At 32.4% G+C, this 24,995-nt stretch overlaps 1 protein-coding gene across 1 annotated transcript in view; it reads left to right on the plus strand.

Moving 5' to 3' along the window:
* Positions 1–24,995, plus strand: part of LOC108912284 (probable G-protein coupled receptor Mth-like 1) — a 227,511-nt gene that overhangs the window by 68,293 nt on the left and 134,223 nt on the right. The window contains exon 3 of the mRNA XM_018717484.1: positions 21,409–21,487. Coding sequence (XP_018573000.1) covers positions 21,409–21,487 — 79 coding nt within the window. The remainder of the gene's footprint in view (positions 1–21,408; positions 21,488–24,995) is intronic.

Below are 24,995 nucleotides of genomic sequence, written 5' to 3' on the forward strand. Positions count from 1 at the left end.
ATGCTCTGTCGGGCGAAAGCTGCCGTCATTTCAAAATAATCGGGAACGAAAGAACAATCCTAACAACTTCACTGTAGATATTTTATTACAAATGTTTTCTAGTTGTATTCTCATGTTAGTGTACGCTGAGCAAAGGATTAGTGTACATTTGTGACACTTTTATGTTAATTAAATTGTATTCTTATTTGTTTTGTTTCAATTAATTCAATTAAAACCGTAGTAATTTTCGAGTAATACAGTTTTTTTCCGAAAAGGTCTATTGAGTTTAATTTAGTAGTATTAGAATACATTACAAGAGCAACAGACTCAGGTTGATTCCGTGTATCAGAAAACAATCCGAAATTTGTTAATAAAACACAATATATTCAATGAATCATCAAAATTTATTTTGTCTCCTTCAAAATAGGCTCCATTTGAAGCAATACACTTTTTCCAATGAACCACCCCAGTCGTCAAAGCACTTTTTAAACGCATATTCCGGTATGGACTTCAACTCCTTTAGATATTTTTATGAAGTGGTAATTTGAGTTTGGGAAAGAGGAAAAAGTCAGTTGCTCGATGACATTTGTTGAGTTTTTGATCAAAAATTCATTCACAATTATCGCTTTGTGTGATGGTGCATTGTCGTGGTGCAAAATCCAAGAATTGTCTTTCCATAAACGCCTCATAACGCCCAGATAATATTCTTCGTTGACAGTTTCTCCGTCCGGAGAAAACAGTCAATATGACATTGATTTTTGATCGACTTTGATGTGGTTTTTTTGGTTCTGGTTCATTAGAAAAGGGCCATTCTGAAACTTGTTGGCTCTTTGCATGTCAAACTCGTAAACCCATGTTTTATCACCCATTATGATGCGTTGCATGAATGTAACGTCCCAATTAGCTTGTCTTCAGCAACATGTTTGCGATGGTCTTTTTGAAGAAAATAAATTCAGCTCTTTTGGAACTAGCCATGCTGCGACGCCTTTCGCACTCTAAACATCAATTAAAATGGTGCGAACTGATTCGTCAGATATGTTTAGTTTATATGCCAACTCTCTCAAATATGACGGTTTGCAAGGACCATTTCCTTCACTTTATCGATGTTTTCTTCGGTTGAAGACGTTAAAGTACGACCAGAGCGTGGCAAATCATCAACTACTTCTTCACCATGTTTGAATTTTTTGAACATTTTCAACGATTCAGCACAAGAAATTCCGTTAGTAGCTCAATATTTTAGGCAAACTCTTTGTTCAATAACATTATCCATATTAAAAATCGCGGAACACAATTTAGGTGGACTGACAAAATTAACACCTGTAAACAAACTACTTGACAGATCGCGCTCAAACTTCGATGAGTATACTTCTTCAGCAAAGCATTCGATAAATTAAATCGTAACTAATTTATCTCTAAATTATCCGAAACTGATGTGTGTGGTAACTTACTGAGGCAACTATTAGTGGTTATAAATAAATCTTCGCCCTGTAGCAGGTGTTCCCAGAAGATCCTAATTGGGACCATTATTATTCTCGATCTATATTAATGATATGCATAACCGCTTTAAATTTTGTAGGTTTTTACTTTAGGCGGACAATTTAAAAATATTTTTACGTAAGTAAGTACTCTGCTAATTAATTGTCTTTCATTTCAGAAAGATTTAAATTCGCTTGTGGTAAATAAGCATCAATTAAATTTAGATTAGTGTTTTTATATTTGTTTTACTCGTAGTTTAAAGATATTCTCATACAAATACACCTTCGATAAGAATATCTTAAAACAGGTCAAGGAAATGAAAGATGCTGGCGTTATCTTCGATAAAATATGAGTTCCTATTCACATGTTGGTTATATTACATCAAAAAATACCAAGATACTTAGTTTTGTTATCAGAGTTTGTAAAAATTTTAAGTCGTTATTCACCATTAGGTACATCTATACTACAGTATGGTACAAATGAATAGAATATGTTTATTATTAAATAAAAAAAATCGGATTTTGTATAAAAATCCAGAAACAGGTCAATTTTTGATGACGTCATCTGTGTGACAGTGATGACGTCATCGATGTTCTTTTTAAATATAAATGTGGTTCATGCTATAACTTTTTGAAAGGTGTTGTATTCTCTATTTATCCATATCAGGTTTAGGCAGAATTTTGTAAAGTACTAAAATTACAACAAAAAATGCGTATTTAACAACCCAAGTTACAACAGATTTTCAAATTGACAAAACCTCGGTTATAATACAATGAGAAAAACGAGCAGTAAGCTCATCTGGAACTTTATCTATAACTTTCGGAGTTATTTGTGCCATCTCCGTCCAAATGTGTTATTTTAATGCATCTAGATTATGTAGTCTATTTTGGTATACTTTAAATAAAAAAAAAATAATAAAATAAAACAGACCACCTCGTAGGATATTTCTGACAAATTTTCATCTTTTAACAGTTGCTGGGCATTCCTTAATCGTGGAAAGAAGTCTAATAAAAGGAGTATGAAAGAGTCTTACTGACAAAAAAAATGGATCTATCAAACTGCATTGGCTCGGAAAATAGATATTTTTCGAACGTTTCACAGTGACGGTCTTTTTGGAACTAACTAACTACTGGCTTGGTGGTCGCTTCGATGGGGAAGAATGGTGCTGACACTGCTGACACTATGACACTTGTGCTTCTAATAAGGGTCCAATGACTGGAAACCATCATCACGAGAACATATAAAACAGTACAATGTTGAAGCTCCTTATTTCCTTGTAGGTAATCTGGTGATCACTATATTTTGATAGTTATTGACAACGTCAGCAAATATGGTCGGAAATATATCCAATACCTAATTAGGAAATGGTCAGCATAACCGAAGTTGTATTTGAAAATTTCATTCATAACAAGGACATAACTTTCAGAATGTTTGCCGTCTGCTAAGTGGCTCCAAAACCAGGACAACATTTTTTTAATCCTCAGTCAGCTGGAATTGTTCCCAACGAGAAACAGACCAACCGGGAAACTTGTCTTCTACTTTTATAAACCTATAGACCGGTAATTCACGAATCTACTAGCCAGTGAGATTTGCGACACAGCCAATAAATCTTATTGTGAATTGATCAGAACATCAGGAAAGTGTAGATGATTATCTCAGCTCAGCCATCTGAAAGACAGAACGAATCTTCACGAAGTGGGATAGAACTTAAAAGAAAAACGTTCTGACTCTGCAGCATTTAGCTAGCATTCACCGTATATTAACAAAATATCAGTAAGTCCATTACTGTATCCTTTATTTTAAATTCAATATTCTCGATGTTTGTCAGCCTGTAATACCCTTTATAATATTTTGAGTTAGACTTTAAAGACTCTTTATGCCGACATAGCCAACTTTGGAAATAAATAAACAAATCGTTCGTTGCCTTTGACATTTATATTATGATTGGGCAAGTAGGGTGAGAAATTTGTTTAATATTTATGAAATCAATCGTTGATGTGATTGTTTGTAAGCTAAATATTTAGATTAGGCAAAAATGACCACCGTATCAATTCCATTAAATCGTTGCCTTATTAAAACTTAAATGAACCATTATGTTTCATTCGGCTGCATTAAATAAAGTAGGAACCTAATAAATCAACAGATAACTATGAGCAGTAGCGCGCTCAGAAATTTTTCCTCCTATATTCTTTCATGCAATTTAATAATACAAAAAAACTATTAGTTGTTTTTTATTTTGTACGCATTTCAAACATGTTTAACGGTTTGACAAAATAAAATACAAAAAGTTAAAGAAATCAATAGCTATATTTAATTCTACAAGAAAATAATACCAAGTACGCCACTGGTACTAATTGCTTTTGTAGTTTATACTTCGTCAACGATAAATAAACAATATATTACATTAATAGTGATATATTAATGAGAAATTTCTTTTCCCCGGAAAAATTCTTCGTCTTAGTTTAGACTTACAATTTATAATAGGGAATATTTTATAAGGTGAAAGTTATTTATTAGTTGTGTTTCTTTGCAATAAAGAGCGCTATTCTTCAAGTGGAAATCCGCAATGCAATGATGGTATTGCCCATTCCTTATGGTACGTTTGAACAAAGAAACCAGCAAGATCTGCAGGTTTCTATAATGGACGTAAATGAATTTATTAAGAATTTGTATACTTGTTGAATTCTACGCATAAAATATAACTACTAAAGAGTTGGAAAATATATATGTAATTCCAAACAGTCCTTCATATTACAGGTATTTAACTGGTATAATCAATGGAATTCAAATCCGGTAATAGACCAGGTTTAGATTGCAAATTCTAATGTGTGTTTTAATTGGAAAAACAAGTGAGCATCAATTAAAGTTTAAAATAAAATTAAAACTTCGAAGAAACTGTTTCTAAATTTATAATTTTTTGTTTTTATTTATCGGTTATTTTGTTTTACATCTGCGTCAATGAATTAAAAATAAATCAATCACTTGTTAAAAAATAATCGCTACGGAAAATGTGTTTTTAAATGTGGTTTGTAATATTTGACATCTGATATTTCCTGCTGTAATGGAGGAGCTTGGATTGACGAGGCAATAATTACTGGGCGAAATACATTGACATTACAATCGTCGACTAGACGCCACCAAAGCGGCACATATGCAGAAAATCACGTGCATTCGATTCTCTGCCCCTTAAGTACAGGGTCGGACTGGGCATATTTTTAATTTTTTTCCAATGCATTATTTTTTACAAATAGTTTTTCGAAGTCATTGTTCGTTCGGTATTGTCCAAACAAACTTATAGTTTACATTTAAGAAACAGTAATATAAAATATAAATCTTAGGATTTTGTTAACATTTAAAACATAGTCATATACAGGGCGATTCAGAACTTATCAAAAAAAAATTTTGAGTAAGGGGACTATCAGTATACAATTTTGTTTAAAAAAATTCAAAAAGTTCATTCGAAAATAATTTAAAAATACACTTCTTCACGGCACTAGAAACTGGTCCACTGTAAAATCTGACCTGGCACAAGGCGAAACATGCACTCGGCGACCGGCACGGCGGCAAAGTGTAATAAAAAATTAAGGCCCGTCTTACCCCGTTTCTACGAATTAACACAGATGTTGTCTTGCTTCACCATAAATTACAGCGATATCCATCAAATTGCTATACACGTAAGCGATTTGTGACACTTGAAAAACTAACGTAAACACTATCGCAAATAAACTAATGCAAAAAATGAAAGGGCAAAAGAATTTCCGAATTTTTCCGTGATTTTTGACAAGCCTGTATTTAAGTGAAAAATGGTCGTATCGGGAATTAAAAATAAGCATTTTGAAGCTCTAAGATCCTTGTTTTTATATCTTTCGGTCGAAGTTTTTTAGGAGCTACGGTTATTATGCAATTCTAAGAAAAAGCGCGACAAAAAAATTTTACAATTTTTTATTTTCAAAGTCCACGAGCTTGGAAAAAATTTTTTCAGCTAAGCCAGATATCTTGTTTATTCAGCTTCAATTTCCATTTTTTTAAATTTCGATACGACCATTTTTCATCGAAATATCGGACTTTTAACCTTAAAAGGATCCTTGTCTTCAATCATCGATATCTCGGCGACAAATGGTCGTACAGAGAATTGAAGGGCGGTTTCGAAAACTGGTATAAATTTCCTATAATATGCTGCCTCAACATTTCGAAAAAAAAATTTTTTCATCTTTTATACGGATTTCTAAAAACAGGAAAAAAAAAAGTAATTTATGGTTTTTTAGAAAATTGACGTCTAAATTGGAAATATTCACGAAATGACTAATATTAAGCATGACTTTTACAGTTCGATATACCCAGAAGAACCCTGTGAAGTTTTATCTCGATCTAGCGAATCGTTTATTTATTTCAAACAGCCCAACTTTTGAAAAAGAGGTTTTCTCACATCTACCGCAAAAAAGTTTAGAGATATATAGCGTTGAAGTTAAATTAAATCATAACTGTATTCATTTATTTAAATATCTCTAATTAAATTTCACTAATCAGTGGTCGAGATACTGGAAGATTCAGTTTCTAAGGATCATAGAATATCGACGCCACTCAAGTGCAATTTATTCCGGTTGATGATGAACATGTCTTTTGTTTGAAACACGATTATTTGTTTTAAAGTAAAATAAGCCTTTGACATACATAATTGAATGAATAAAAAATATATAGAATTATTTCTTATAAATAAATTTTAAATATAAGGTAAATTTGAAAAGTTTTGAAATATTACGGCCGTAGAATCTTTACATTCTCTGTAGAAGGAGTGGTATGAAGTATCATGATAGAATTCCAAAACTTTTTTAATAACTTGTAACTATCATTTAACGCAATCAATTAGAAAATTGCTTATTTTCTTCTTTTCAAAGTAATTTTTACAGATTAATTTCAGTATTCTTATTCATTAAAATATTTTATATGCAACAGTTGATTATGATTGATGAAAGTAATGCGGAACCAGTCCGCCCCTGCCTCAAAAGCCAGTCTATTATGAAGCTATTAACTTTGACGGACGGAGATATTGCTATATTGAATTAAGTTAAATAATCACAACTCGACGGCATCAATCTAGAGACGTGCCACACATCCTGAAGATGCTTGCTTGCGCCTCGACATGTTCGTGGAACTTTGTTGGAGATATGTATGTATCGGAGATCATATGCGACACGTACAAAGCTAAGAATAAAGAAAATTTTACGTGTGTTTTACGAGCTATGTCGTATTCAACTTTTTTGAAAAATTAATTATTAGACATTAATCTCTTATTTAAATTAGTTTATGTTTGTTGTGCAAAAATAAGGACTCCGTTAACATTTACAAACAATTTTTTTTGCATTATTTTCCTCACAATTTCGCGTTACTACTCATATAATCATAACTCATATACTCATATACTCTCATACTCATAAATATCGAAAAAAAATCACGCTCGAAGATAAAGACAGTATGAAAAGTACCTATTCTTATTGCATTCATGCGGTTTCTCTATTGTATTTTAACCAAACCATTCATGCAATAAAGAATGACTTTCTATACTTCTGCATCTCAATAATTATTCCTAGAAAAAATTACACAACAATAGGATTTAAAAATATAAGCACTTGTGAAAATAAAATCGAAATATCTTATATTTTTATTTTTAGGGCTCATCTGTTATATCACTTAACGCGTTCTGTTTTTCATCACTGATCAGCGATCATTATTCTTTATGAAAACACAGATATACAGGGCCCATGCCTCTTCACGAATATCAGTTACTCTTTTGAAAAAAAAAAGAAAAATAAACATTGTTATTCGAGATTTTCAAGCCTATACGCACCTCAGGGATTACTTTAATGGCCTGTCCCTTAAATCCTCCGGCATTTATGCTCGTCACGGTCCATGTACGACATTAAAAAATGCATCTCGAGGGACGTGAGAAAAACGCAGAGATTAAACACGTGTGATGGTAGTTAATAAAGCTCTTTTGGAGGCGAGCGGTACAGGGACATCAAAAGGAAGAAGGGAATTTCGTCACGAGAGCGTTTTGCTTTTATGCTGCGGGGCTACTTTGAAGCCAATTGTTTGTATGTCTTTTTGTACTGCGTAGAAGTTGAGTGATAAAAAATTAGTATAGTTTTCCTCTAACATCAACTTTATTGGAATTATTACCGCAATATCTTGTCAGTCTATAGGATATAAACGTAGACCTAGATGCCTGGTATCGAAGAAACCTTTATTTGATAAGATTTTTTTGAATTTCTTTGAATTTGCTCAATACCTTTACAAAAGAGTAAAATCATGTGAGAGCTAAGAATATAATATACAGGATGGCCAAATGAAAACGAAACAGAGCCAGTTTCAGGAACTGCGTCAAGATTGTTGAAAAACGCTCAGACCCGTGGATTTTAGATTAAAGGAGGACATTCTTTGCTGGTATTTTTGACTCCGCCACTTTCACCCCCAAGCAAGGGTAAGCATCACCCCAAAATATTTAAATGGCATTGGGGGTTGAGTAATATTTCTTTTGAAAGCTCTTACAATTCTCTTTACAACAGACTTTANTTATTTTCCTCACAATTTCGCGTTACTACTCATATAATCATAACTCATATACTCATATACTCTCATACTCATAAATATCGAAAAAAAATCACGCTCGAAGATAAAGACAGTATGAAAAGTACCTATTCTTATTGCATTCATGCGGTTTCTCTATTGTATTTTAACCAAACCATTCATGCAATAAAGAATGACTTTCTATACTTCTGCATCTCAATAATTATTCCTAGAAAAAATTACACAACAATAGGATTTAAAAATATAAGCACTTGTGAAAATAAAATCGAAATATCTTATATTTTTATTTTTAGGGCTCATCTGTTGTATCACTTAACGCGTTCTGTTTTTCATCACTGATCAGCGATCATTATTCTTTATGAAAACACAGATATACAGGGCCCATGCCTCTTCACGAATATCAGTTACTCTTTTGAAAAAAAAAAGAAAAATAAACATTGTTATTCGAGATTTTCAAGCCTATACGCACCTCAGGGATTACTTTAATGGCCTGTCCCTTAAATCCTCCGGCATTTATGCTCGTCACGGTCCATGTACGACATTAAAAAATGCATCTCGAGGGACGTGAGAAAAACGCAGAGATTAAACACGTGTGATGGTAGTTAATAAAGCTCTTTTGGAGGCGAGCGGTACAGGGACATCAAAAGGAAGAAGGGAATTTCGTCACGAGAGCGTTTTGCTTTTATGCTGCGGGGCTATTTAGAAGCCAATTGTATGTCTTTGTGTACTGCGTAGAAAGATTAGTATAGTTTTCCTCTAACACCAATTTTATTGCAATTATTACCGCAATATGAATATCTTTAGATGTCTGGTGTCGAAGAATATTGTTCGACTTTGATAAGATTTTTTTGAATTTCTTTGAATTTGCTCAATACCTTTACAAAAAAGTAAAATCATGTGAGAGCTAATAATATAATGACCAACAAAATTTAACTTTTTTTTGGAAGCAGAAACTTGAATATATATTTCCGAAGAATTTAGGTGCGCTGAATCCAAATCTGGCAGCAGAATTGCTCTATCACGTCATCCTAACCTAAAAGTGCAAAAAACACTGTTTTTCGTCATATTTGAGGTTATGTAGTAATGCCATCTATTCTTTTTAAAAAAACTAACACATTGAATCTAAAAGTACAAGGCTCCCTCCTTCGAATGCCGTTGAGTTTGCTCAAATATGGGTTTATGGGTTTAGAGATTGTGGGTTTGGGGTTTGTGGGTTTGTGGATTTGGAGCTTGTGAGTGTGAGTTCGTATGTATTGAAGGTTTCTGAGTATGAAGTTTCTGAACTGCAATCAACTGTTTGACGTCTAAGGGATCCTTAGTAAATTTTCGCATATTAAGAAACTGATAAACTTAGAAATTTCAACATGTGATAATCTCAACGAAAAAAAAGATATTTGAGCAAATTCAACGGCATTCGGAAGAGGGAGCCTCGTACTTTTAAATTATACTTATTTGTTTTTTAAAGAAGAGATGTTATTACTACATAACCTCGAATATGACGAATAACAGTGCTTTTTGCACTTTAAGGTTAGGATATCTCAAAAACCTGACGTGATAGAGCAATTCTGCGGCCAGATTCGGATTCAGCGCACCTAAATCCTTCGGGAATGCATATTAGTGTGTCTGCTTTTTGACCCTTGTTGACTTGTGAATATATGTATTTTTGAATGAGAACATTTTCCTGTCCTTAAACCGCATATCCTTATTAGGTTATTCATCTTCAGGCAGGTTATTCAACTTCAAGCATTTTTAAATGGACTATAGTTGTTCACTTAATGAAATAGTGAATTTGTTATTATTTTTTTAAATACCCTCGCACACAACGTTTGAATAAGCCGGTCTCGTATAAGAAACTCGCTTAAAATAGAGACATATTATAAGCAGAAGTGGCACAATGTGATATATATTAAAAATACAACAATGGAGTAACTGTATCACATTGAAGCGATAAGCAATGTATTTATATGGATATGACACCGAATTGATACGTCCAGCGATTTATGAGAATGGAAGTAGTTATACTAATACAGGGTGTCCCAATATTCCGGGTACATGGAGTTACTACAGTTTTCTGCCGACAAAATAAGCCAATTTAACTAAATATACGTCTATCCTAAGTTGTTTCATTTGACACTAGAGGGTATCATAATTGTATTTTTTTTTCAAAGAACCGTTTTGTATGATTTTATTGAAATTTGATGCACTAATGCTTCCATAGAGATAGATAGTTTTTACAAAAGAACTTGGTTTCTGTTCTCAAATAAATTATTTTTAATTTGGTGTAATTAATTATTTCAAGTTTGAATCGAAAATGCATCAGTAATGATCTAATAAAAAATGTATTAAACTAAAACTATCGCAAATACAAAAATTTTACAAGAGGGAAAAATTTCTAACAAACCCTTTATCTTTAAGACAAAAAAAAATAGAATCTGTAGCACGACCCCTGACAAAATTATGAATATATTGGTTCAAGGGTAGAATATTTTTCAGTTCCAATTGCTTCCTTTACCATGCCATATAGTGGTGACGTTTACAGTGTCACTTATTTGTTTTTAATCCACCCTGTACAATCTTTATTTATTGTGGGATTTTAACCGGATTTTTTTTAAGATGCAGAGGTTGATGAAGTGTGCTTTGTGAATAGACATGGCGAAAACCTCGCATTCGTGGGAGAAATTTTCCGACTCGATTTTTTTGCATATTCAGATTCGTGAGATGTTCCTTAACATGAATCAAGATGATGCCGGCCGGAAATCTGGTGCCCATTTGTTTAAACAAACTTTTTTTAAACAAATTGTAACAACTGGTATTTTAGGTTTTTTGGCACATTATAAACAAAAAAGTTCCTATGCACTATGCCTCAAAAATTGATAGTTTTAAAGTTATAAACAATTTAAGTTACTAAAAATGCAAAAATGATGATTTTCAAAGGCCGATTTCCGGGTTAAAAATTGTTATTTTTTGAATTTACTGCATTTTTGCAATTTATTTAAACAAATGGGCACCAGATTTCCGGCCGGCATCATCTTGATTCATGTTAAGGAACATCTCACGAATCTGAATATGCAAAAAAATCGAGTTGGAAAATTTATCCCACAAATGCGAGGTTTTCGCCTTGTCTAGAAGGAAAATGATCGTATGGCCAATACCAAATTTTATCAAAAAATTTTAAATAGGTAACGATTTTGTAGCCAATCAAAAATTCACAAGTCTACTTTTTTTTAATAATCATGGGAAATATGTCATTAAGATACAAAATAGAAATTGGCGATAATGTGCGTTCGGCACGAAATGCTGCAATATAATTTAATACCAGGCAACCAGATAGACGAGTAAGTTGGAGTAGTGTACAATATTAATAAAGTTTTCAATGAAACAGGCTGTGTTTAAAAAATTTACTTAAAACCAAACATAATGTACGAATTTTGAGAAATAATAACCAAATTTTACAATATTTTAATAACAATCCCCCGGCTAGTATTACAGCAGCTAGTTTAAATCTTAATATCCCTAGAGAAAGCGTCGGAAGGTGCCTGGCAAAAAATAAAATAAAATCTCTTTACCGGGAGAACATTTATAGTACGATCGTATACGATGCAAAGTAGAGCAAAAAATTGTCGGTCTTTTATCAAAGGAAAATCGTGTCATCATTTTTAGGAGGCGTAAGATGAACCGTTTCAAATTTAAAATGAAATTGAATGTAAAATCTGAAATACCGCCGCATACGCACTGTGTTCTGGTACTAGCTGTAGTCGGCCAGGTGCATCGAGTGTACGAAGTGGTCGGTTATACNATGAACAGTCTGGACGCGGGAGAAGGAGCGCCATGCCCGCGCATGTGCGCGAATTGAGCTTTCGTCGCGCGCGAGATTATTTACTTGAACGTTTCAAATTCCATTGCTTAAAATCGCAAGAAAATATCCTAAACTTTCGCCCCTACTATTTTTTCTTAAATAGGACCGTAAAAAAAGTTAAGGGACTGTAGAATATGATATGAATGATGTGAATATGATGATAACTTAAAAGCATTACTCAATTGACTACCTTGACAAATCTTTATTTAAGTATTGAATATTCAGAAAATCTACGTATTTTAGTTAATACACTGTATTAATATGTTCTCTGTCAAAATGATCCGTCATTTTGTAGATTAAATGGCTCAATACGCATTTGTATAGAGGCAAAACGAGAAAGAGGGATAATGTTGGATACAGCGGCTATATGTAAAATCTGAACAGTAATTTTAAAAGCAAACATCCTTTTCCAGCACATTTATCATCAGTCACATTACGACGTTATTTTCTGCAAAATTTAATACTCCGAAGAGATTTGTCCCTTCCTAGGGTTGATTTAATAAAAATCTGAACCGAAGTTGCCACTGGCAATATCAGTGGTACAGCGTATTATGTTTTCAACTATTAATGTCTAAATTTTAACATGTTGTTTTAATAGAAACCATCAGAACTCTTTCTTATGCGATTCGTTACATTGTAGATCACATTGTAACACATCAAAATTACATATATTTGTTGTCTAATGGTCCCAAATTGAGTTAATATGATTTTTATATGTAAAATCTTATAGAAGCTATAAAACAAGCACAAAGTTAATATTATTTAAAGTCGGTAGGCCTTAAAAAGGATTAAAAACTTATTTCTTCTAAAGAACCGGTCTCCCATGATAGACTTCGAATAAGAATTTATGGTTTCCATGGTTCGGCAGCGAATTGCAACAAGACAAATCTATTTCTGGGCCAAGGATAACCACGGAAAAACAAAAACAACACTATTTATGAGAAAAAGTACGAGATATATCTTGGGATATACGCTTCATATAAAATATTAACGACGTGTGTTATTTTGGGAGATATTGATTTGTTTCTTTCAACGCTGCCGGTAGACTTAATATATGAGATGTGTATCTAAAACTGAGTTTTACTCCCACACTCCAAATGGATTCGGTGGGAAATATTTTTTTGCTTGAATATAACTTTGTGTTTGGACAAGAACACCCATTTCAATTAAGTGAGGAATAATAGTACAAGTTATATGTTTTTGTCTTGGTACTTATCGGAATTGGAAATTTAGTAAAATTTCTATTGTTTTCAAATAGTAATATGTTAGAGTGTACCACAGGGTTCCATACTTAGACCTCTTCCAGTTTTTAATTTCCATTAAAGACCTCAAAAGTTTGTTCAAAATTCTATTTTGAGATTTTTCCTAAAAAAATGATTTTCTTCGAATCCAACTTTTTGAATAATTTTATTGTCTATATCCTGAACGATTTTTGCGACATGAACAATTTTAGGCATCATTTATTAATGTTTTAACCTGAAGTATCTTTTTGAAGAAAATAAACTAATATAACTATTTCACCATTTCTTTGGATTGCTATCACAATGTTATTCATACTCAAAATTAAATTTTTAAATTCCCTGTGTACTAATTTCTGGTATAAACTGATTGAGTAGAATAAAACCCTAGATATGCATATTTTAGTAAGATATAAAATGCATGCAATTTGTTTGTCCCATGTCACAAAAACAAGGATTTTATTTTAATCCTCTGGAGTCTATAAATAGCAGCCGATAAGAAAAATTAAGTCACCGGACCTGATAAGGGTTGGTTGACCTCCCCATTTGCATACTCCAGGGCACCTACCCCTGACCCCTGACCATCGGAATGCGGCCGATATTGGTGTGCAAAATATTTTGTTATTTATAAATCGCTGGCTTTTAATAAAAAAAATGTAAACAAATATTTATCATACTTAAAAAATCACAATTAGTAAACGATTTGGTTTCAGTTTTATTTACTAAACGACTTATTTGAAAGTCATTACCATGGTCAGTTGTAACGAAATGAATTAATCATGTATCGTTGAACAATTGTCAGCGAGATATAAATACTGACATCTAGCAATGGGGCTCTAAAATCAGTAGTAAATATTGTCCCAAACATGGTAAATAACTCGGCATAAATTTGGACTTGGTTGGTCCTCAGTAACGATGTTATCATATTTAAAAAAAGAGAAAACTCCGATGATTAAAAAGTCATCCTGGCCGCTTCCATGCAATTTTCATAAATTACATAACCGAAAAGTTTCCGGACCGCCGGAATTGATGTCACGTGAGCAAACATTTTTATATTCACGGCCCGAGCGACACAGACGCTCCACTTCTTTATGTAAATAACATCGCCCGGCTAAAAATAGGATGGGCGACGGCGTCATAGTCACATTATTATTGGCTTTATTAGGTGTATGCGACGAAGACGGCATCTACATATTTTATGCGACCACCAGTCAACAATTTGGGGATGTACATGATTCGTATTTTGTCGATGGAATGAATTACGAGGGAGTCACAATTTATTGCGGGTTTACCTCCCATTCTGCAATTTCTCTGCAAAAAGCCAAATAAAAAACTAAATCTATGACTAGACATCGAAAATTTTGTGGCGACAATCAAATAAATAAACAGTAATAATCTGTATTACGTTAATAAGCAGCAATACGCGTTGTTGTAGCAGTCATAGGCTGAATCTGTGGGCAAGTCGTGTGCCGTTCTATGCTCACGATACACAATGCTACTGGCTGCCATAAAAACACGTGTCACACACTCGAGTAAGCAAAACCTCAAACTCACTCACACACGCACATTTCATTAGCTAACTACCTCATTTTTTGTTTTGCTTCATGTACAACTTGATATCAGCAATAAATTAATGAAAAAAAGTAAAGTAACTTGATTTGGCTACAAAATCGTTATTATTTAAAATTTTTCGATAAAATTTGGTATTGGCCCCTTTTGTGGGGTCGTGAATCCAGTGGCTTAAAAATATTCTTTCTCAAAAAATCCCTAATATGAAATATTAGAATTTTACTACTAAAAACGAACGTAGTATATACACTTTGGATTTTGTGGGATCACGCTCATTTTTATTCACAAAGCACACTTCATCAAGCTCCACATCTTAAAGGTTAAAATTGCACTATAAATAAATATTTTACAGGGTGACTTAAAAACAAATGGGTCACACTGTATATGGAAGTATTAGTATACCAGGGCGTTTCAAAATTACTTGAAAAAAAAAACTTTTTTTGTCAACTGTAATACCCATTAGCGGCTAAACGAAGCAAGATAGAGGCACGTTTCTGCTTATTTTCATCGTAGGAAGCTGTGGTTGCGCCACGTACAAAGAATATTGGGGCACCCTGTATATAGACGAATGTTTATCGCGAAGTTAAGTGGAGCGCCCTGCTGAACTGAAACCAGTCCAGCCAGTTGCTGGAGAAGAGTTTGCGAACCGGCGTGAGTCATGCCTTCGCGAGGCAGGTGGGAACTGCAAGATATCACCTGCTTGCCCCCGAGGCCGTTTCGTCTCGTTGATAATCTAAAAAAAGCATTAATATTCGCATTTTTTCGCAGGGAACTCCTGTCGCTGCGCGTCCTCGTCATATATAACTGTTCTTTGTAACAATTAAATATCGAGAACAGGTTGTTTAATTTTTTGTCGTTTGGAATTTAATTTTGAGAGGTTCCCACATAAATTTTCACAGCCAGAATTATGGAATCTCCGTCGTAAAAAAAGGTCAGCTTATTTACTGCATTGAATGCAATATCTGTGTCACCAACACTGCAATTCATTCATAATTAGTTCTTTGTGTTAATTTGATAACGTTATTTGCAGGCGCAGAGCAAAATATGGCTGCTAATTGTGGAAAATAGCTGAATGTTCAATTGTTTTCCAGGGGCGTCTCATAGTACCACACTTAGGGTTAATAATACCAATATTTATGCAAAAAATATGACAGATAGAATAACAAATAAAAATATCCTCATTGCATATGAATGTACAAAACAAAACATATTTGATTCTCAGTTTGAATTTGAAACTTTATTATATTTAGCAGCTTTGAATAACGTTTTGCTTGTGACATGTAGCATGAAAATAACAAAATTTGTCGCACGTTTTATTTGTACCTAATAGTTTTTCTACAGCAATCGTTTATTTAAGAAAAATGTTAAGAATTTGGTTCCATGAAATGTGCCACACCTGCATTTAATATTCTTTACATAAGCGCGTTGATATTGTTAACATGTTTTTATTAGTATTTTGCTGTCGTTTATATGCATTATAAAACGTTTAATAGTGACGAAAATAACGAATATTTAATACTGTGAAGAATGCTACGCTAGATTTGCTGCCAGAAAAATAAAAAAAACATTATGAAATCGTTTATAAGACATTAAGAATGGTGTTGACACTGTCGACGAGTTATGGTGAGCCATATACTTGCTTATTTGTCTGATGAATTTGATGAAATTTTCACAATAATCTGTATACAGGGTGATTCACAACTTATCCAAAAAAAATTGGGAATAGATGCGGCATGAGAAATGGAGTCAATATTGTAAAAACAATTTTTGTAAAATCCTTATAGTTTCTGAGAAAAAAATTATTGAAGTTATAGTACATTCAATCACTACATAGCTGGACAACTGTAGTCTCTAGCGTCATTCGCAATACGCATGGAGAGCCATGTGACTCCTAATACTGAAATCCGTCGTTGCGGTAGTTTTTACCTGTTATCTGTGTTATTTACATCAGTTTTTTAGTAGTTAGTGTCAAAAATTGCCACTTTTTGCCCTCTGTCGAATGGCATAATCAATTTTTATATGTAACCTTTCGTCTCTCCAGGACCATCATCAATTTCATTTTTTTAAATACGACCCTAGAAATTTTATTACATTTTTTTGCAACCCTTTATGACATTATATGACAACAATACTGTACTGCCTCAGCCCGAACCAGATTCAGACGTTTTGTCTCGAAAAATTCATCTTCAGTGTATTCGTTCCAAATTTATCTAAATTTTTTATTTAGATTTCTTTGTTTACTGAATTATCGTACACTGTAAGTGTAGACCCTAAGTGTAAAAGAGTTAGACCCTGTGAAATCCATCTAGTTATTTAAACTATTACCACCACGCGTTACAATAAAACATTATTATTAACTATTACCATCACTTGGTCTTACATAACTCAATAAGTCAAAATTAAAAGATTATTACAATTTTAATTTTATTATTACAAATTAATTCTTAAAAGTACATATGAACAACCAAAACGCCAACTGAATTTATTCTTTAAAAAATTTCAGTTAGTGTTCAAAAACATTTTCGTTTTGGTAAAGGTTAAAAATGAAGATTTAAGCCCCCCCACTAAGCTACTTCATATCTCTTACCGTTAAGAGATAAGATAATTCCTATAAGCGACAAATATACAGTGTTTCATTAAAAAAAAACCGAAAGTTTTGTTTATATCTTTTTTACGCTAGAGTCAATTGTTTTCCTATATACGGTGTTAATGAGCTTATGTCAAAAATTTAAAGGGGTGAAAAAAGAGCAACAATTGAGTTAACTGATGACACAAACTTATATCGAAAGTTTAAAGTCATAGAGAAAACGACTAGTTAAAAATGTGTTTTTTTGAAGCCGGACTGTATTCGAAAGTCTGTTTGTAATACATTGTTGTAGTGATTACTGTACTGTTTTTCGAGAGTAATTCTGTGATATCGTAACAAAATTACCTACATTTGTCTTTACCATTTTTCGTAGACAGGTAGAAATAGATAAGGGGGATAGAATGTTACGTGAGCGACTTTGTATCTCATACAATAACTAATTTAGACCAGAAGTTGGCGTATGAAACCGAAAGAGTTTTTGCGAAATCATTAGTATGCGGTGTCACTTTTGACAGGATCGTAGAAACTATACGTTTTAAAATATTGGAAATATTGCAGTATTATTTAGCTATTTGTTACTAGAATTAGGAGAGAGACCGATATAAACTCTCCTGTTAGTCAATTATACCAAGGTTGACATTTGTTTAATCTGTTTTCTCACAATCAGGTACGAAAATAGAAGTCGGAATGGTGGGTAAATGATGACAAATTACAGCTGAGAAACAATAAAACATCGAGAAGCTGCACCCATAACGAGAATTGCGTTCTCGGAAGAAACGCCGTTTTTATAGAAACATGATCGACCTTAAGCACCTCAGGAAAAGCGTTCGCTGCTGTACGAAGCATTTGCTAGGATGCTTTTATAACTAAATAAATACGATAAGAATTCAATAAAACAATTTTATCATAAAGCATATATATATATATAGCTAGATGAACGTCTAAGGAAAGAGGGTTTTATTTTTAAATCTTCCTATTACTTTTCTGGCTGCAAACTAATTGTTTTGGATCTATTATAATTTTACATGAAATGTGGCATATAATTCAAATACAAGGTTGACGCAAATAGATGGTCAAATTGACGTTAATTGATCTGTCACTACTAACGGCTTTCGTTAAATTTACCAGCCATAAACAAAACGAATACCTCAATGTTTATTGTGACTTTGAACCGACACTGCCTCTTTGTTGACTTTAAATAGCATGAAATAAAAAATATACCTTGCCATCTTTTTCAAAGTCATATTGTAAAAAAACTGTTTGTTTATATTTTGAAGTAAGTTTTTCTCTCAAATTTTTTCATTTATTTATTCGTGAAACGATTCATTGGAAAGTGGGAAATAAAAAGGACATCCCAGAAAGTGATTTATTTGTATTATTTAAACATTTCTTGAAGTTGGTGTACTAAAAATTCCTGTAAGTACTTATATCGTGAAATTTATACAAATTTATTATTAAACAAGGAAGAACTCCAGTGAAGAGTTTATCAAGAACTGTTTATTTACCTTAATTTCTAAGAATCTCTTGAAAGAAGCCACACTACTATTAATATTCTAAGAATTTGTAAGAAAAATGATGAATGAATTCGACCTTCATTAAAAAAATATTTGTGGAACGGTTAATACGTCAGTAGTGTTAAATTACAGTCATGTAGTAGTAGTGTAGATATTTTAATAAAGAAATCATCTTCCGTGACTTGAAATTTTGTATTAATCAGTTCTTTTTTCACCTAAATCGTTTTTTTTTAGCTAGAATGGCGGGTTTATGAGCCGACAACGAAAGAATATAGACTAATAATTTTTTGACGTCACCAATAAATGTAATATTAAAATACAAACATTTTTCTTATTAGAAATGAAAAGATAGAGGAACCTTTAAATTTGACAAAAATGTATTTATTTATTTATTTATTAAACATTTTTTTGTATCTACAAGTATAACCTAAATGATATAATTAATGGAAGAATATAATAATGTAAAGTACGTAAAGATAACAAATGCATGCAAAATATTTACATAATCTAACTTAATCCAATAAATTATCTTATTTTACAGTTTCTAAAATTGGGGTGATCATTTTTTGATTTTTAACTTTAGGGAAAACGTTTCCTATAAAATTCATTTGTTGTCTAGAGGGACAAATTAATTTGTAGAAAAAAACAATTGAACATCTCATTGCTATTTCTAGATGTACCTAAGTTACGTTTTTGTAAATAGAACACCCTGTATTTTTTATCTTTTTTGAAATCTAAGTTTTTCAAATTTCAAAAATTTAAATATGTGTTATGTTTGTTGCACTAGATATATACTAATGCAAAAAGTTAAAGTGTCACAAGAATTTCCGAAATTTTTCCGTGATTTTTGACACTTGTATTTAGGTGAAAAATAGTCGTATCGGGAATAAAAAAAAATTGACGGCTAAATTGGAAATATTCATGAAATGTCTAATGTTAAGCATGACTTTTACAGTTTGATATACCCAGAAGAAGCTTGTAAAGTTTCATCTCGATCTAGCGAACCCTTTCTTTGTTTCAAAGTCAAATCTTTGAAAAAAATTAAAGGGTCACGTTTTTTGAGTATAACACATTTTTTTTAAGGTTTTCTCACTATCGGAAATAACGTTTAAATTGATGAAAAAAATTCGAAAAGTTTTCGAAATAATCTTAGAAATCTTAGAAAACCTTTCGGACGTTGAAGAAAGCAAAATCCAATTGTTTCCAACACGATTCAGCTTTGCTGTCCTATGCTTCTGTTCATCAACTTTTAATTAAACTAAAATTAAAGTTCATGACCTAAACCAGATTTCGACCCCGATTCATACTATTTATTGAGACAAATTTCTAATAAATTTTTGTGCAGTCTGTAATCACTTAATAAACTGTTTTTTTTTCAAAACTACTCTTTTTCTTCTCTGAAAAAAATTTTCGAATTTTTTTTTCCATCAATTTAGTCCGCCCTAACCTTCTGGAGGGACGCTAAATATCCTTTTTTTACTGATTTTGAAAAATTATTAGCGATATCGGTACCGCCACTTTTTTAAATTTTAAATAGATAATTGTGAAAGTTAACAACAAAATATCGTATATATACAAGATTTATCCGAAAAATTAAAAAGAATTGGGGTTAGTATTGGAACAGTTTTCCACACCCTTATTACATTAAGGATAATGTTATCAAAAAGTTGACCGAAAAGTGAGATACAAAATTAAAAGATTATGTTTACAGAATATTATCCGAAGTTATTTATTTTTGGCATAATTTCGTAATTTATTGAATATTTTGCCATCTGTGAGAAAAATAAACCCTTGCTTCAAAAGGATGAGTAAGGGTTATTTTTATGAAAATAGTTCTACCTAACCAAAAATCTTACACTGAAAAAAGGAGATACTTGAAATTAGGCCAAACTAAATTTATAAAATCAACCCCTTGACCGATCTATGTATTTTGACGTGGTTATTGATTTATTTTTATCGTTTCAGTATGGCAGAAATGCCCATTCAAATAAAAACAGAAAATCGGTGAAGCTTTGTGTAATGTAATACATATATGAATTTATAGTTTTATATTGTTTTGCATGTGATATTTTATATTTTTACACGAGCAAAATGTTAAGTATCTTTTATTTATCCCGTTTTCTCACAAAGTCATCCCTAAAAGTCATAGAGAACAGTTTAATATTCCACTTAAGACGTTTATTTCACAAAGATGAAGAACAGTTTTTATTGTTTTAACATATTTGAATGTAACTGTTATTAGTTTTGCTTTATTTTTTTCATTAAAATTTAATATTCTTCGAGAAAAGTTATTCTTGATAAAAAGTTTTGAAGCCATGGGTAAGTAATCAAATATGTAATAAAACATACAGGGCGTCCAAAAATTTTCAGAATCTGAAATTATCCCTGTTCTTTAAAAACTACTTTTGTGATCACTTTTGGCATAGGTAGATACATTTGAGTTACTGTTAGACCTATCTAATTTATGTTAAAAGCTATGGGAATAATTCCCTACGATACCCTTAAATTATCCCACTAGCAATCTGTGCCAAAGCCATGATTCAGCCCGTTTTTCGTTGTTGTTATTATACCCTTGAAACTAACGTTATTTTTTGTTTGTTGCAGCGGTATTCATGCATTTCCTCTACTTGTCCGCCTTCTTCTGGCTGAACACCATGTGTTTCAACATCTGGTGGACGTTTCGGTAAGTAAATTTTTTCCATACTATTGTAGAGATTACGTCGTTCGCAGATTGTTTGGCTGGCCTGTTAATGGGTCTGTTGCGTTCGGTTTTGATTGTGGATCGGCGAATATCAAAGTGTAGTCGCTGCAAGCTGCATATCGTGAAAATATTGACCCAATTAATTGAAATGTTTGCGGGAGGTCAAGAGGGCTAGATCTTGTTATGAATTATGATCACGCGGCTTGTTTGAGGATGTGCTGTCTGTTATTTTAAAATTTTTATAGCTGTTTTACATTCATAAAGTTCACGAAGTTAAATTAATTCGCCAATTTATTTATAAAGGGTTTAGTTTTAAATCGCTAGCCGCTACTATTGGCACTGCCATCTATTCCGCAGAGTAAGACGCTGTAGAATGAAAGTTCCTAATTTTACGGCTTTCAGTACAATACGTCTTCATTCGCTCACTATAATACTATTTTGACGAATTCTAACGAAACATGACAGACATTTTATACAATATATAACGATTCTAATATTGTGTGAAACGTTTAGCAAAAAAATATGGTCCCAATTGAAAGTAGATACATATTTGCTTTAAAATAGTCTGGACTACATTTCTCAATTAGATTATTAACGAAATGGGTTAGTTAGTAAATATTACAAATTTCAGGTTTTGGAAACCTATAAAATAAATACGCATAAAAGATTATCAAGTTTCCAAAAAATAAATTATAATTCTACCAACTGTACCAACATGTACAATTAATGCGAGTATAAATATCCATTATGAGCTTATTTATAGATACCAAGGCGTAAATTAATATTTCTCAAAACATCTAATTTCACCAACTAATATCTGTCAGATTGCAGATCAGTAGAACATAGCTGTTTTGATGTTCCAGAAACCGAATACAAAATATATAAACACGTGAAAATTTATGTTAAGGTAATGCGATTCATTAAAAATTATATATTTTTGTTTTCTCAATGTTACAGGTATTGAGTTGAAAATCACAATAATTGTTTTTGTTATTTATTAGATCTTATACATTCACTTCACTTAGGTATTAAGCTAAATTAAATTATCAAATGGTATTAAATCCTTATCAAATGAAATTGGAGAAAATTAAAAAAGGGTTTTTTTAATAGTACATAGAATGAATTATAAACCCATAATCGGCATTAATAATAGTAAAAATTGTTAAACCTTATTGAGTACCTCTGGAACCATCGTCGACTTACATACTGCAAAAAAACTAGTTGTGACCGTAGATGGTTGCGCCAACATATATTTTTTAAACAATCGTAAATATTTCAAATGCTGACGCTGACATTGAACATGTAAATCTTTATTTTTTAATTCTAAATATGTTTCATCAACAACAGGTTCTACTAATTCAATATCGTCTGGCGGTATTTCGTTTTGTTCCGTTTCAAAAGGTCTTGAAAATGCCATGTTGTAACAATATTAGTAAATAAAATATCCCTCTTATTTCTCCCTTTCGTATTTGTAGTATGAATGATTAATAGAAAGTGCCTATAATAAATTAAAATTATCTGAGTCACACCAAATTGCACATTGCTGCACTGCACTGCTAGGCAATTTCTCTACAACTGAAATTTATGACCCAGTCGCCCAGTGCGGCTGTGTTTGTTCGCCGTTTGCCCGCGCGCGCATGCTTCAACTGGGCGACCAGACCTGTATATGGTATATATGTTTGTGTGGCGATTTGTGTACTCCAGAGGTTCCGAAAATGTTCTTCGTATAATTGTGGATGGTATTAATAAAATTAGGTATATTTGCAAACTATTTCTATCAATGGAATATACAAGTTTCTAACACCTTGCATACATTATATACATTGATACATTTCCCCTTTTTTAAGTTGTACTGTTAAGTTGTACATAGCACAAAATATATTGAAATGGTGTACAATATCAAAAATATGTATCAGTATTATGTGAGAAAATGTTTCCAATATTGTTGAATTTTGTAAAAATTATTTATTACACATTACAATATATATTTCTCCATGCTTTCAAATCAGAATCAGAACTTGTAAACGGAATTAGTAAACAAGCTTTGCTTAAAATCGGCTTAAATGTCAGATCCGTGAATCACACGTGATTGTTTGAAAGCAACACGTTCGTGATTTTTGGGATAGGATTAAAACGCCAATATGTACCGCGAAGACAGGAGAATGGTTCTAAATTAGAGGCCGTCCCAGATTTGTAAATTTATAAATAAAAAACTTGGAGTAAACAAAGATTCAGTTTCATACGTTGACCGCAAACAACAAGTGTGTAAATAATTAAACCCTTCCGGGTTTCCCGTACGGCATCATACACAAATAACATCCGCTAGGAAAAGATTTTCTATGCTCCCGTTCGTAAAGTCTATGTGGAACTTAAGTTGAGATCCTACACAGAGAAAAAGATTGACAAACACTTTATCGATCTGGGAAACATACCTACATATGAGGTTTAGTTATGATGTGTTGTGAAACAAATTGAGTGGCCAGCAAGATCACCCGATCTTACCCCATTAGATTTTTTTATGGGGATATCTAAAAAGCTAGTTTTATGCTACTAAATCTAACGACATCGACGAGCATCAACAAAAAGTCAGGGATGAGAAGCAAATGTTACAAAATGTTCGGAATGCTTTTTATTATCGATTATTGACTTTCAAAACTTTTTGCTTTGAAGTAGTTTCAGAAAACATTTCGTTATTTTATTTTTTTCCGACACATTTGTTATAAAAAGTAACAAAAAATACTTAATTGTATTTGCAATTGAAAAAACTTTAACATAAAAAATTAATCAATAGTAGCGCCTTCTATATATCATACTATGAACTTATTAATTGATGTTAAGTATGCATTGGGCACTAATTCATGTTCACTTCCAATATTTAATATAATAAGTCTTTGACCTTTTGAAACGGCCATAAGACATAATTTGTTCTGTGACTCCACCCACTACTATGCGTGTGAGAAAAATGAATAAAGTCTCATTCATGAAAATAATTGGCCTGTTTTTTTCTACAACGCTTCGTGCTTTTTAAGGAATGTAATCACTGCAGCTGGATTTCGGGTTTCTCTACAAGTTTTCGGTGTTTCTAGTTTTTACCTACCGAAAAACCATTTTCTTGACAAATTTTTGATTAACCTTTTTAATGGTGTACACCGTTTCCCCTATGGTGTAAAAATTGACGACAATACGTTGCAGGAGAGCCATATCGAAGTCATCTAAGTTTCTCGTACCTTGTCATGTTCCTTAACAGACGGCTTTGCTGTTAACTTTTTGTTTGTCACTTTCTTTCAAAACACAACCATTTCGAAGCCGTTTTGGAAACTTTAATATAGCCCTAAGTACTCTATCCTATTCGTAGATTTACTAACTTCTCTTACCATGTTCAGTACGCGTTTGTGGGCGGAGCTATCTCAGACGTAAACTTATTTGTGCCGATCTATAAAAAAAACTGTTCGGCTCAGAATTTGTTACTATTAGTAAATCTTTTATGAGT

Source organism: Anoplophora glabripennis, unplaced genomic scaffold, assembly GCF_000390285.2.
Source record: "Anoplophora glabripennis isolate ALB-LARVAE unplaced genomic scaffold, Agla_2.0 scaffold35, whole genome shotgun sequence".
NCBI lineage: Eukaryota > Metazoa > Arthropoda > Insecta > Coleoptera > Cerambycidae > Anoplophora > Anoplophora glabripennis.